Source organism: Canis aureus, chromosome 29 (genome assembly GCF_053574225.1).
Source record: "Canis aureus isolate CA01 chromosome 29, VMU_Caureus_v.1.0, whole genome shotgun sequence".
NCBI classification, from domain to species: domain Eukaryota; kingdom Metazoa; phylum Chordata; class Mammalia; order Carnivora; family Canidae; genus Canis; species Canis aureus.
Genome location: NC_135639.1, coordinates 37,471,373 through 37,487,149, shown reverse-complemented (window position 1 = coordinate 37,487,149; position 15,777 = coordinate 37,471,373). Strand labels below are relative to the sequence as shown.

Sequence of the window (15,777 nt, the reverse complement as noted above, 5' to 3'; positions counted from 1 at the left end):
CCAGCCCCTGACAAGGTTAATCAAGGAAAAACAAAAGGCACAAATAACACCAGGAATGAAAGAAACGTTATCACTATAGATTCTGTACATATTACAGAAATAAGAGGATATTGTAAACAACTTTGCATATTTCACCTAAATTTTCAAATTTATCACTATAAATTCTTAGAAGATTGCACTTTATCTAAAATAATCAAAACTGAATTTTAAAAAAGATTTATTTATTTACTTTTTGAGGGTGCGAGAAAGCATAAGCAGGAGGGGCAGAGGGACAGGAATGGAGAATCTCAAGTGTGCTGAGTGCAGAGCCTGATGCTGGGCTCAATCTTATGACCCTGAGATCACGACCTGAGACAAAACCAAGGGTTAGACGCTTACCAACTGTGTCACCCAAGCACCCCAAAAACTGACTTTAAAAGAAATAGAAAACCCGAATAGTTCTCCAATCACTAAATAAATTGAACCAGTGATCAGAAATCTTCCCATATAGAAAACTTCACAGTCAGGTGGCTTTCAGGCAGTTCTGCCAAATATTCAAGGAAGAAGTAATTTCAGTCTTACAAAACTTTAAAAACAGAATTAGAAAGAACACCTATAATTTGCTTTACAGGTTAGCATAACCTTAATAAAAAAGCCCACCAAGAATGACAGGGGGCATTCTTACTCATGAACACAGATGAAAAACACAGGAAATATATATATGCATACACACTTTCTCTCTCTCTCTCTCTCTCTCTCTCTCTCTCACACACACACACACACACACCACACAAACTGAATCCAGCAATGTATAAGGATAATACATCATGAAAGACTGGAGTTTACTCTAGGAATGCAAAGGTACTTCAGGAAACTGATTAACTCAATTTTACATATCAAAGATGGAAAAAAATCATATGATCATCTCAACAGATATAGTAAAAGTATTTGATAAATGCTCTCAAGCATGATGAAAACTCACCAAGTAGTAATATAAAGTGACTCTGTTAACTTGATTAAGAATAGTTACAAAAACACCTCCAGTGAATACCATAATTTACTGATGAAACTAAGAGTGTTCCTCTTGAAATTAGAAACACGGGCAGGAAGTCCACTATTGTCACCTCCAGTGAAAGCTGCACAATAAATTCCAATAAGCACAAGAAGACGAGAAAAATAAGGATATAAAAATTGAAAATTTTCACTACTCATAGATTTATGATTCCATAACAGAAAAAATACAAAAGGAATTAGAAATACAGTACTAGAATTAAGTGCTGAACACAAAAGCAACAGGACTTCCAAATACCAGCAATAGGTAATACAAAAAATAAAAGATAGTTACAATGTTATATAAAATGCAAGGGAAAAATCTATAAAGTAATACATGTAAAACCACTGTGTGAAAAGTGCAAAATTTAATTGAAAGACAATAAAGACCTAAAGAAATATGTTATATTAAGGACTGGAAAACTCCATATCATAAAGATGTAAATTTTCCCCAAAGTGATCTTATAGATTCCATGAGTCCAGTCAAATTCATGAAAATTCTGAGGCACCTGGGTGGCTCAGTCAGTTAAGCATCCACCTTCGGCTTAGGTCATAGGAATCATTCTTAGGAATTGAGCCCTGTGTCTCCCTCTGCTCCCTGCTCATGCATGCTCTTGCTATCTTCTGTGTCTTTCTCTCAAATAAATAAAATATATATATTTTTTAATTTATTTATGATAGTCACACAGAGAGAGAGAGAGGCAGAGACATAGGCAGAGGGAGAAGCAGGCTCCATGCACCGGGAGCCCAATGTGGGATTCGATCCCGGGTCTCCAGGATCGTGCCCTGGGCCAAAGGCAGGTGCCAAACCGCTGCGCCACCCAGGGATCCCTCTAATAAATAAAATCTTTAAAAAAAATTCATGAAGGTTTTGTGAAACTTAACTAGCTTATTCTAAAATTTATGGGAGGGGCAACCCAGGTGGCTCAGCGGTTTAGTGCCGCCTTCAGCCCAGGGCGTGATCCTAGAGACCCAGGATTGAGTCCCATGTCAGGCTCCCTGTGGGGAGCCTGCTTCTCCCTCTGCCTGTGTCTCTGCCTCTCTTTTTCTTTCTCTCTGTGTGTCTCTCATGAATAAATAAATAAAATCTTTATAAAATAAAATAAAATAAAATTCATGGGGAAGTACCAGGGCTATAAAGAGCCATGGCAATCTTTAAGAATAAAGCAAGTGGGACTAGCTCTCAGAGATACAAAGCTAAGAAGTAGAAATTTATAGTATAAACTACTATAAACTTTATAGTAATTTAGACTGTAATGTAATGGTATGGTGATGGAAAGCCTAACTGAGCAGATGAGTGCCCAGAACTAGACCTGTGCATTTGGACATCTGATGGATGAGAGTGGTTCTGTAGGTAAAATACAGACTATATTGTAAGGTGATGCTGGAAAAAAATATAATGTAATCCTTACCTCATGTCATACACAAAAAGCTCTTCTAATTAGGTTAAAGACCTAACTAGGAAAAGCAAAGCTATATATGAGGTATTTAGAAGACAATATAGAACAATAGCTTTAAGCTATCTTTCCTTAATATGAGGTCATAAATCAGTAATAAAAAGTAGAATACATAACGGAAAAAAATTAGTCACATTAGAGTTAATTTTTATTAATGAAAAAGTACCATCAAGAATGGGAAAAGCTAAGCCACATCCCTTGGAAAAGATATTTAACCAACAGGAATTGGTATCCAGAATATGTGAAGAATTCCTATGAACTGATAATAATGGGCAAGAAGACTGAAATGCAAACAGTAACTACAATTCATGCTTAAGGTCTATTAAATTAGCAAGAATTGGGGCACTTGGGTAGTTCAGTGGTTAAGCCTCTGCCTTTGGCTCAGGGCGTGATCCCAGGGTCCCAGGATTGAGTGCTGCATCAGGCTCCCTGCAAGGAGCCTGCTTCTCCCTCTGCCAGTGTTTCTACCTCTCTCTGTGTGTCTCTCATGAATAAATAAAATTTAAAAAAATTAGCAAGAAGCCTGACAAAATTAAGTATTGCCAAAGATGCAAAATGATCTCTTTCACAGTACTGGAGATGGTCCACTTTTGAAAGGAAACTGAACATATATACAACTGATGGCCCAGTATTATTACTCCTAAAGAAATTCTTGCACGCTTAGATGTGTAAAGCAGTATTCATGACAAGATTGCTTCTGATAGCAAAAGCAAATAACAAAAAATTATTAACAACCCAAGCATCTATAAACAATAGAACTACCGAATATTTAGTATATTCAGAGTGGAATACTAGTTAGTAATAAAAATGAGTTTTGAGACTAACATGAATGAATCTCAAAAATATAATAATGAAAGAGAATATATAATATGCATATAAATTCAGAAACAGGCAAAACTAAAGTCTTTTGGATAGAGATACATATACAGTAGGGAAAATGAAGAATAACAAGTGAAAAATCATCATAGAAATCAGAATGGTTACTATTATGGGGAGTGAGGGTGTGTGATCAAGAAGTGGCATACATATAGAGGCCTTTCACTGATAATGTTATCTTAATCTGGGTAGCTGGTACACTTAATCTAGGTAGCTGTTTGCTTTATAATTCATTAAATTACACAATTACATGTTATATACTTTTAGTATTTATGGTATTTTGCAACAGAAATTAATTTGGCACATTTTCATTTAACTTTTGGTAATAAAATACTTTATTGGTACCGTTTAATGTCAAAAACACAGTAATACTGTTTCCATTGCTTAGCTTCTATTTTTAAATTAAAGCTCATTTTAAAAAAGGAAGAGAAAAGGTAAAATCATTTGATTCTATCAAAAAACAAGCTGCAAACTTACCTGTGCAAATAATTAGGTTCTTCCACTTTAAGTACCTAAATTCACTGGTCTTCATAATAAATAATGGTATATAAGAGGAGACATTGGCCTGAATAATTCTGCAGAAAACATTTGACACATCTTTAAAAAAGCCTAAATGCTACCCAACTTAAAACTTGTAAGAATAATTTGTAAGAGTTACTGTAAAATGAATTCATGTAAGCACCAAGAAATTTGGGATTTATAATATTTCAGATGATATGATTTACTGAGTACAAAGAGTATGATTTTTCTTCGTGAATTTGTGTTTATATACAAATAGGATACAAGATAGGTTCCTTTTAAAAGCCAAAGATTCAAAATCTGTGAATGACTTTTACCATATTTCCAATTTCTGGATCTAGCAATGGACCCTATGGTAAAAGATCCATGTGTGATAAATAACATAGTACAGTCCTATCTGAATATAACTTCTTATTCATCTTGCCTCATTAATATAATTTATACAATTAAAATATTCTATCTGCAAACAATATATTTCTCTAAAATATTTTGTAATTCAGATTGCCATTCAGACCACCTTCTCCTCTGCCTCTTTTCTCAAATCATTGTAATTTTATGGTATACCTCATTAAATTGTTTTTTTTTTCCTCCCTTCAGTGAAACTGTCAACTCAAAGCACCACATTATTACAAACACAGATATAGCATATATTAACATACTAGAAAAAAAGATAATACATATGGATCTATGCTAAATGAGACAATGCAAACCAAAAAATACACAACACCATGCTATGTTCATCTATTCTGAAGCACTACAAGAAGGCCCTGATAGCACCCTGGCTCATGTAAACTGATGTTCCCAGATATCACTAGTGCCCTGTACTCCAACATAATTAAATGTTCTATTAAAGACATTTCCACATTTGTTTGCTTAAAACAATCTACAGCAACTTTGACTACTAATCTTGAAAATGATGATAACACATTATAGTTTCAATCAAGTCATAGATTCTAAGCTAAGTATTTTCTATTATCATCCATTTATTTAATAACACATTCAGGGAGCTAAGCAACATTCAGTTTAAGGGGTTTTTACTTCGCTCTCTTTTGATTGTGAATTTCAGATGTGTCCTTCAGTCATTCTCTGCTTCAGTGAAAGAGGATTCTTCAAGCAACTGATTAAAGATCTTAATTTAAAAGCAGGTTGACTAAGTGGTCAGCAGCTGAAGAACTCTTGTCTACATACTGCATCCATAATACTCTGTCCTCTCTGGAGGAACTGGATGCCCCTGACCTACCATGAGCATAACACATTCCATCTCTCAACCCAGAGGCAGCCAGGGTACATTAGAACATGGATAGAAACTAACTCAAAACTACTTTTGGGGCAAACACCAGATTTCGATTTGTCAGCAATTCCATAGTGTGGTTTTCTCAAGAAACAGGCTTTGCATTGAAACACTTGCTTTCTCTTCTCATATCAAGTTAAAACTGCTAAAGTAATATCAGAAAGAGCACAAAAGATAAGCATGTCTTCTCTGAAAGAGGCACTGCATCTGGAATTGGAATTAAGGCTAAATAAATAATGCTGGTTTGTGGTTTAGACAAATGTACCAATGGTTACGTTAACCAACAGCTTCGCTCTTTGTCCTGTATGCCTGTTTGTGAAGATGCGTCTCTATCTCCTCCCTGAAGACCAGCATTCCTAGGTGCGAGTGAGAGGCCTCATTCATGGCTTTGGACTGGATGCACATACGGTACTGTTCAGGAGTCAACTCATCAGCACAGCGTTTCTCATGCCAGAGGTGGAAAAGACCAGGAACTGGAGTCCGAATCACAATCAGGTCACCATGTAAGTATTTTCGATAAAGATGAACATCTTCTCCACCCCAACCTTTTACTTCCATGTCAAATCCACCTGCAGGATGAAAATTGACATATCGGTAACTGCCTGTCAACCAAAGCACAACTGATAAGAATTAAGATGTTCTACTTCAAATGAGATGGCACAGCACAGCCTAAAGATACCCGATAGAGGACTGACATCTGGTTTGGAAGTCCAGTTAGGAGCTGACTTCTAGCAGCAAAGGCCTGTCGTTGGGAGTATCAAAATGAGATTAAATATTTGAGAATGCTTTGTAAATGTCTAAGTTATATAGTAAATCTAGAGAAAGTCAAAGGAGAAGGAAATATAAATCACCCATAATTTCACCACTACTAATATTATGATTAACATATTTATCCACCGAGATACAAGTTTTTCTGGGCCACAGACAACTTCCAGTGGAGAAAACAGAAGAAATGGCTAGGTTGAACATATACATTTGAGAAGGGGAACATGGATGATTTAAAGCCACAGGAATGGATGAAATTACTAAAGGAGTTTAGAAAGAAAATAGGCCCAGATCTAAATGCTAAGTAATGCCAATACCTATAGGTTAAACATGCAGAGAAAAAGAAATCAGCAAAAGAGACTGACAAATGGCCCCAGAAGATGAAGAAAATTCTGGAGAATGAGCTATCAGTAGTCAAATGAAAAAAGTATCTTCAGGAAGAAAGGGTCAAGCGTGTGCTGCTCAGTTAAGAATTAAAAAAAAAGGACACCTAAGTGGCTCAGCAGTTGAGCATCTGCCTTTGACTCAGGGCATGATCCCAGAGTCAGGGATCGAGTCCCGCATTGGGCTCCCTGCGAGGAGCTTGCCTCTCCGTCTCCCTATGTCTCTGCCTCTCTCTGTGTGTCTCTCATGAATAAATAAAATCCTAAAAAAAATAAAAAATAAATAAAAAAAAAAACAAATAGACCTGGCAACATAAATGTCACTTATAACCTTCCCTACTACAATAATTCTAATGGAGCGATGGAGCAAATGGCTAACTTGACCAGGTGAACACATGAAATGGGAGATAAAGTTGAGACTATTTTCACATTGGTTTAAGATAAACTTTCTTAAAGAATCATAGAGAACATAAGCCATTTGGAATTTTTTTTTTTTTTGACCATTCGGAATTTTTTGAAGAACAGGCAAACATTCTTAAAAACTGAAAACAAATTAATTCTTTAATTAAGAGCAAGGTTTCCAAATTATGTCTTCTGTCAAATAATTATATACCACTTAATTTTACACTCACAGGATGACAATAATCCTGAGATCTCTGAAAAGTATTGCTTTAAATAGTCTTAGCTTTTATAAAACACTATGTCTAATACATACTGGTTTTTCTTCTTTGCAGATAAAAGTTCTTCAAATATTAGAGATGGTATAGATACTTAAAACAAATGAGGGACTTCCAGTTTCTGGTCCAGCATATACATCGCTTAGAAGTCATACCATCCTAACAAGTGAAAAGTGAAACAAACTGAAAAATAAACAACTCCTCTCAGATCCCTCAGAGAAATAAGGTCACAGATCAAATTGCCACCACCAAATTGGAGAATCAGGCAGGTAAAACGGAATCACAACTATTAGAGCAGAAAGTCACCAGTAGAAATCTCCAGGGGAACCAGTCTGAGGTAGGGGAAAAAAAAATTGGAACTGTAATTGACGAATGGCTAGAGGCTCAGTGGACAAGTATAAAAGTTGAAAACTCCAGATTGGCGGGCATAGAATGGTCCCTACAGTTGTGTTTTACCTTCAGGAGCTCTAGTAGGTTTTCACTGTGAATATTAGAGCAAAATACCCTAGTGCTTTCAGCAGGGGCAGTGGGAACATAATCATTCTGAAACATGCCAGAGCACTTTATTCTTAATAAGGCCTGCCTCAGGAGAAACTATTTTACTAGAGTCAAACCTACCTGGGGAAAGGACATAACCAACTGCAGCCCACTCTAGCCATCCTGTCTCACTTAAGGTTGGGGATGGTATCTGAGAAACACTTATGAAGTTAATGGTCCAGATACATAATCTCACTAAGGAACTGAGACCTAATCACAGGACTACAGAATACTTCCTCTTTCCCCACACCTCACCACCTATTACTAGTTTACTGCAGTTTCCTTTGCCCAATACATCATGTTCAGTAATGAAGGAAAAATGAGGCATACTAAAAGACAAAAAACAGATTGAAGACACAGAGCAAGCATCAGAACCAGATTCAGCCAGGAGTACTGAAATTGTCAGCCTGGGAATTTAAAACAACTATAACTGATATGCTAAGGGCTCTAATAGAAAAAGCAGGCAACAATCAAGAACAGATGGTAATGTAAGCAGAGAGTGAGAGATTCTATGAAAGAATAAAAAAGAAATGCTAAAGATAAACAATGTAACAAAGGAAGAATGCCTTTGTATTGGCTGAGGAAAGTCTCTAAGCTTGAGGATATGTCAATAGAAACTTCCAAAATTGAAAAGGCAAAAACGAAGAGGACTGGGGGCGGGGGGGGGGGGGGGGAGGGACAGATCAGAATAGTTTATAAGAATTGTATACAAAAGGTATAACAAACGTGTAATGGAAATACCAGAAGGAGAGGAAAGAAAGGAACAGAAGCTCTAAAATCAAAGACACGCCAAATTCCAAACAAGTGCTGCTGAGAGGCCAGGGGCTCCCTTTCTCATACAGCCTAGAGTCAAAAGGTAGAGGCTCCACTTCAAGGAAGGAGTGGGACTCCTGATCCCCCAACCCCATGTCCTACTTATAACACAGGGGTGGCACTCTGAGAGAAGTGTGCCATTGTCTCCACCGCCACCTCCAGAGGAGGGCTCAGCAATTTTTCCCAGGGGAGAAAGCACTGCATAAGAACAAACTGCCTCAAAGCTCTTCCCAAAGGAACTAACTTTATTTCAGTGTGCAGAAGTTCAAGCCTAAGGGGGCTCTTGAAAATAATGGAGAATTTGGTGGTAAGCAATTAAGAGAAGGTTGATGGGTCCATTAGAGCAATAAACTAAAAATGTAGGCCGGCTAGTTTACTGGAGAGAGACAGGGAAAGAGACAAATAGAAGAACCCTTGTGAGGTCTGAACAAAACTCAAAGACATGCTTCAAAAACTATCTTGCAAAAGGGGTTCAATTTAATTGGGTCAGACTGTGGAAAAATTTATGTCCCAGAGCATTGTCAAAAACAAGAGAGCAATCAGTGAGCAATGAGTGGAGCCTAACAGGTGGGAGTGTTACTGCAGAGACAGTAAAAGACAGCCTTACTAGGGGCACCTGGGTGGCTCAGTCAGTTGAGTGCCTAACTTTGGCTCAGGTCGTGATCTTGGGGTCCTGGGATTGAGCTCTGCATTGGGCTTCACACTCAGTTGGAGTCTGCTTCTCCCTCTCCCTGTACCTCTCCCCCTGCTCCTGCTCACTCTCTTTCTCTCAAATAAGTAAATAAAATCTTAGAAAGAGAGAGAGAGAGAGAGAGAGAACCCTACTAAATCCATGTCATCCCAGGGTGACTGTGCACATGCCCTAAAGAGTGTCAGGAGAGGCTTCATATTGCTGGGGAATGGGGAGATAAAATTCATTGAAATAGTAAAGCCAAGTCAATAAACAAGCAAAAAACAACAAAAAACAAGCCCTGGAATCAAGAGGAATCAATATTCAGGCTTGCCATAATATATTACCTAAAATGTCCAGTTTTCAAGAAAGAAATTACGAGGCACATAAAGAAACAGAAAAATATATATACCCATATACCAGAAAAAAAGTAGGCAATAGAAACTGTGAGAGGGCCCAGATGTCAGTTTTTACAAAATTTCAAAACCATTATAAATATGTTCAAAGAATTAAAAGAAATCATGCTTAGAGAAGGAAAGATGACAATGTTTTTTTTTTTTTTTTTTAAAGATTTTATTTATTTATTCATGATAGTCACAGAGAGAGAGAGAGAGGCAGAGACACAGGCAGAGGGAGAAGCAGGCTCCATGCACCGGGAGCCCGACGTGGGATTCGATCCCGGGTCTCCAGGATCGCGCCCTGGGCCAAAGGCAGGCGCCAAACCGCTGCGCCACCCAGGGATCCCGACAATGTTTTATCAAATAGAGATAATCAATGAAGAGACAGAAATTATACATTTAAAAAGAACCAAATGGAAATTCTGGAGCTAAAAAAGGACAACGTGGGCAGCCTGGGTGGCTCAGCGGTTTAGTGCCGCCTTCAGCCCAAGGTCTGATCCTGGAGACCCAAGATCGAGTCCCACGTCAGGCTCCCTGCATGAAGCCTGCTTCTCCCTCTGCCTGTGTCTCTGCATCTCTCTCTGTGTCTGTCATGAATAAATAAAATCTTTAAAAAAAAAAAAAACAAAAAAAAAGGACGACACAAATGAAAAATTCATTAGAGCAGCTCAGTATAGATCTGAACAAAGAATCAGTAAACTTGAAGATAGATCAATTGAGATTATGCATTCCAAAGAAAAGAGAGAGAAAAAGAAAAAAAGAGAGAAAAAAAATGAAAAATGAAGAGAGTCTCAGAGAAATGTGGGACACCATTAGCTATACCCAGTACATACCAAATAGGAATATAAGGAGAAAATAATGAATAAGGAGCAGTGAGAAATAACATAGGTTAGAAAGCAATGATGTTTTCTTGCTGTTTTATTGAGCCAGAATCCGGGGAAAGGGCATTAGTTTCATTTAATAGTCATTTTATTGCTACTTGCTGATTTTTCTAGGATTCAGATGTTAAAATGATAAAGAGATAACAGGTGGAGGAATTTCTAAGACAAATGGCTGATTATAAAAATGAATGTAAGATGGGCCTAAAAAGTACACAAAATATATTCTATTATAATATATAAATATATATATATAAATATATACATGTGTATATTATATAGGTGTGTCTGTGTGTATATATATATACATATATATGTATTTATATATGTACATATACATTCATGCATAAATATATAAAATATATTCTTATATGCTGTGGAAATGCAGCCACTGACTGATCAGGAGATGTGGAACCAAGTTTCAGCCTGCTTTCTTATACTGTCCTCTGACAATGTATTTTTTTTTTTGCTGAAGCTAAAGTAGGGCAGGAGGCTTAGACCAGATTCTTCAGGGTCATCTTTGGCTTCAAGGAGTGGATGACTAAGCCAATTGACTCCAAGTTCCGCACTCCAACTTCAACCAGAGCTAAAGATTGGCTGTCTTAAATACTAGGATTTTCATAATAGATCAATAGACAATTAAAGTGGTTTCATCTCTAAATAAAAAAATACAAAAGCCCTTGGACTAGATAATCTAACATTACTTCCAGATGCAACAATCCAGGAGCACAACACCAAAGTTAGGTAGAGAGCTTTCATAAGGATATTCAAAACAATTGCAAATATTGGTAATAAGCCAAACAGATGTTTTTAAAAACTAGTGTTTTGATTTAAAGAAACAAGTAAATATTCTATTTCATTTTTATTTTATGATCTCATTTTTGCTACTTAGAGACATTAATTATAAACTTACTTTTGCTTTTCACATCTCCAGATGCCTCTTTTAGCTAATCTCATTCATAATTTAATAGGAAAACACTCGATTCTGAGACCTTTTAGAAAAATGCCATAAGGTACTACAGTAAATATATACAGCCCTATCCTTAAATGTAAGGTATACTTACCTATGGTCAGGAAATCTGATCGATACTGACAAGTCATTCCAAAGCCAAAATCTCGCCAAAAGCCAGAATCCTTTTTGTGAACCTTCATTAAAAAAAAAAGAAATTCAATTTAATCCCTCAAGAATCAGGAGTTTCAATCAACAATGAAAGAAATTAAAATTCTTTCCAAATAATTTGGAAAGAATTTATGTGACTGTCATTTATGTGACTGATAATGGATCACATGATCCACTAGTCATTCACATGATTAAATTAGAATTCACATGATTCACATGTCATTTATGTGACTGATAATGGATCAAATGATCCATTAGTCATTCACATGATTAAATCCTTACAAAACCAACAAAAATACAGTATTCTCCATCAGCAAAGGGTTCTTGCCACATTCAATTTAACTGAATTTAAGCCCTGTACAAGGTGCCAGCTAAGGTTACTAATAAACAGTATGGTGCCTGAACTCAAGGAGCTTACATTCCATTCTGGGAATAGAAGTTGCACAAATACATACTGTAATACACTAATTTTTTCTTTTTTTTAATATTTTTTTTCTTTATTTATTTATGATAGTCACAGAGAGAGAGAGAGAGAGTCAGAGACACAGGCAGAGGGAGAAGCAGGCTCCACGCACCGGGAGCCCGACGTGGGATTCGATCCCGGGTCTCCAGGATCGCGCCCTGGGCCAAAGGCAGGCGCCAAACCACTGCGCCACCCAGGGATCCCCCACTAATTTTTTCTAAATAGTAGACCTTATTTAGTGTTTTTCTTCATTCTTTTGCCCCTTTCTGACTATGTACAGTTTTGCTCTGCTAATTACCTGGTCCCATGTAACCCATGAGCTTTGTTCCTTCCACCTGTAGCTTTAGATTGGGCCATGATGACTCTATATCAGTGGCACAGTGTCAACCCATTTATTATAGGAATTGATTCACTAACAGGAGTTAGACAAAATTCAGGACAACATGGTAAAAGGGGAGTGCTGTTTGGGAATTGGGAACTCTGGAAAACAAAGTCCCTTCATTCCTCTGAGAGAGCTACTAGAAAAGACATTTGCTTTTTTTGGATGGTGTAGAGAAGGAGTCAGTAAACTACACCCTCCAGGGTAAATCTGGCCTGCCGCCTGTTTTTGAAAATAATTTTTTTGGAATACAGCTACAGTCATCTGTTTACAAACTGTCTAGGTGTATTTTCATGGCACAGTAGCACAGTTGAGTAGTTGCAACAGGGATTTAGCTATATGGCCCACAAAGCCAAAATATTTTCTATGTGGCTTTGTACAGAGTAAGTTTGCCAACTCTTGGTGTAGGGCGTAGATGTGAAGTTTGGAACTGCTACAGTTCCTTGTAGTTTTCCACTACAAGGGAAACCAGCTTTAAAATGAAGCTGTCACCATCGAAGTACAAGCAGAGAAAGAAAATCAGGGCTTTGATGATATGCAACCCCAGAATCAAGGAAGAAAAGCTGAAGCCTGATAAATATTCTTTATTTATTCATGCATTCAGCAAGTATTTTAATCTATCAGACATAGTACTGGGAGGTGGACACAGCAATGAATAGAGATGACAAAGTCTCTGCCATCAGAGTCTCTGTTTTGTTGGAAAAATAGGAAATAAAAAAAATATATATCTTAGGTGGTAATACATGCTAGGAAGAAAAAATGTAGCAGGACAAGGGGAGAGCATGAGAAAGAGAAAGCCTAGTTTAGATATAATGGCCATAGGGGCCTCTCTGAGAAGATAATATTTGAGTAGGGACCCTAATGAAATACTGAAGTGAGCTGTGAAATATCTAAAGGAGATCATTCCAGACAAAGAGGGTAACATGTATGATGGCTATGAAGGGAATGAGTAGGGCAAAGGCAGAGGAATGAAGTCCTGTGGACAAGAAAGGGCTATTAGCATTTTTAAAAGATAACTGGGATTACAGTATTTTTGTATGCATATGGTAATAATCTAGAAGAAGCATAACATTAGGATAGGAGAGTGTGAAGAATGGCTGGAGGTGAGTCCTTGTTCAGGCACGAGATGAGCTCTAGTTCAAGAGAATAGGACAGGGTGGCCTTACATGTACAATTCCTCCACTGTGAATGGAGAGAGGCTGATGAAAGATGAAGCAAGGTGTGCAGAGAGCGAGGAGTGGTGAGGGGTGCTGGGAGACATGAGAAGGAGAACATCGGGCAGCCTGGGTGGCTCAGCAGTTTAGTGCCGCCTTCAGCCCAGGGCGTGATCCTGGAGAGTCGGGATTGAGTCCCACGTTAGACTCTCTGCATGGAGCCTGTTTCTCCCTCTGCCTGTGTCTCTGTGCCTCTCTCTCTCTGTGTGTGTGTCTCTCATGAATAAATAAATAAAATCTTTTTTTTTTTTTTTTTAAAAAGGAGGACATCATGGCTGGCTTGCAGGGATGGACAGTGGGTAGACTATGGTCAGGCTCAGGACGTCAGGGCAGCTGCAGAACCCTGAGGCCTGTGGTCATGTATTTAAAAGCAGTGGTCCTATAGTGATGCGGTGTGTTTCTTACCTTCCCCATTCCACTGCTAGGGGCCTGGGTAAGAGTTGCCCTTAACCAGGCTGGGGTTGTGGGGTTGTAAGAGAAAACACTGGGCAGGGTGAGGGATGAAGGTGAGTATAGCAAGGAAGCTGTGGATAATGACTATGGAGTTGGGGGTTGGATAAGGAGGGATGTGAGGATGTGGACATGAGGATGACAGAAAGGAGAGAGGCAACTCATCCAAGTGCAAGGTCCTGAGACAGCTTCCTCAAAAAAAATGAAGTTGAACCTAGGGTCTGAGATAGAGAGGAGTAAGTCAAGTGAAAGATGTGCTGGGGGAAAGCTCTAGACAAAAGAACAGGTTGTGCAAAGAGCTGGAGATTGGAGAGAGCGCCGTGAATGAAGGGACCACGTTAGAGACAGAAGTATAGGTGTGCACAAATGTAGACCAGAGCTCAGCAAACTTCTGTAAAATAGGCAGTAAATATCTTAGGCTCTGAAGAACATAATGTCCGTCATAACTATTCAACTTAGCCACTACAGTGTGAAAGCTGACAATAAGTAATCAAATGAGCATGCTGTGATCCAATAAATTATATTTATGGCCACTGAAATTTTTATTTCATATCATTTTAATGTGCCATGAAATATTATTTTGAAAATATTTTTTAACCATTCTTCATTCATGGGCCATAGAAAACTAGGCAGTAAGCTGTTTTGGCCAGCAGGTTGTAGACTCCTAACCCCTGCTTTAAGGGACCCATTGGGCCATAACAGAGAGAATGTGATACCTGGTCACATATTTTGGCTTTATCCCATTAACAACGGGAATTCTCTGAAGAGTCAGAGCAGAAGAAGTCATGTCATCAGATGACATTTTTGAAAGATCACTCTGGCTAGAGTACAGAGAAGAGATATAAGAGGGGACAAGAAGGGATGCTGAGTTATAGGGATGCCTGGGTGGCTCAGTAGTTGAGCGTCTGTCTTCGGCTCAGGGTGTGATCCCGAGATCTGGGATTGAGTCCCGTACTGGGCTCCCTTCAGGGAGCCTGCTTCTCCCTCTGCCTACGTCTCTGCCTCTCTCTGTGTCTTTCATGAATGAATACATAAATCTTTAAAAAAAAAAGGAGGTAACAGTTATAATCTGGGAATGGAAACCTAATGGTTTAGACTATCATGATATGTTCAGAAAGGAAAAATTGCATGGAGGTAAAAAAAAGATTGAGAACAAGTTATCAGTGACTGAATGGGCAGAAGTTGGGGTGAAAGTGAACAATCAACTAAAGGTGACAGCAGGCTGCTGTCCTGAATAATGGGTGTGTGGTAGTGCCATTTCCCAAGAGTGGGGATACTGGGGAAAGGGCCAGCCCAGAGCTAAAAGATGTAGAGCTGGGTTCTGGACATAATGAATGTGAGTGATCTGTAAGATAGACACATGGAAATTAGTGCAGATAGCAGGAATGAAGGGAATATACAGGACTGCAGAGGAGGCAAATCTTGAGGGGAGTGGGGGAGAGTCTGAAAAAGCTGCTATATGTAAAGGAGTTGGCTGGAAACAGAATAAGGCAGCACTGAGGACTCAGCTTAAGTTGGAGCTAATAAGTGAGGTATGTATTTTCTTTCCTTTTTTTTTTTTTTTTTTTTTTTTTTTGCAGAGGGAGGGCTTCTGCCTCTTCTAGAATGTAAAGTTCCTGGATGGCTGGGACTTTTTGTTGATTTTGATCACTGCTATATCCACAGCACCTAGAACAGTGCAACGCACATGGCAGGCTTTTAATAAACATTTCTCAAATGAAAAAATTAATTTATAGAGGCATAATTTCTGTGGCAAAACCAGGTTCCAATATTCTTATTTCCTTAGTCAAAACATAATCCTGACACAAATATTAACACCCCCCAGCCCCTAGCCCCACAAATAAAACAAAATATCCAC

The 15,777-nt window shown here is 38.2% G+C and overlaps 1 protein-coding gene across 17 annotated transcripts in view; it reads right to left on the bottom strand.

Moving 5' to 3' along the window:
- Positions 1–3,667: 3,667 nt before the first annotated feature.
- The window catches only part of CSGALNACT2 (chondroitin sulfate N-acetylgalactosaminyltransferase 2), a 66,888-nt gene continuing 54,778 nt past the window's right edge, over positions 3,668–15,777 (bottom strand). For 8 of the 17 annotated variants that reach the window (XM_077878473.1, XM_077878472.1, XM_077878475.1 and 5 more), the window contains 2 exons: positions 11,358–11,439; positions 3,668–5,741 (listed from right to left, as the gene is read on the bottom strand). In XM_077878473.1, the coding sequence (XP_077734599.1) occupies positions 5,449–5,741; positions 11,358–11,439 (375 nt within the window). In that variant the 3' untranslated portion in view covers positions 3,668–5,448. Of the gene's footprint in view, positions 5,742–7,035; positions 7,157–11,357; positions 11,440–15,777 lie in introns of those variants that run through there. The other 9 variants (XR_013368244.1, XR_013368246.1, XR_013368248.1 and 6 more) reach the window with 5 other exon arrangements.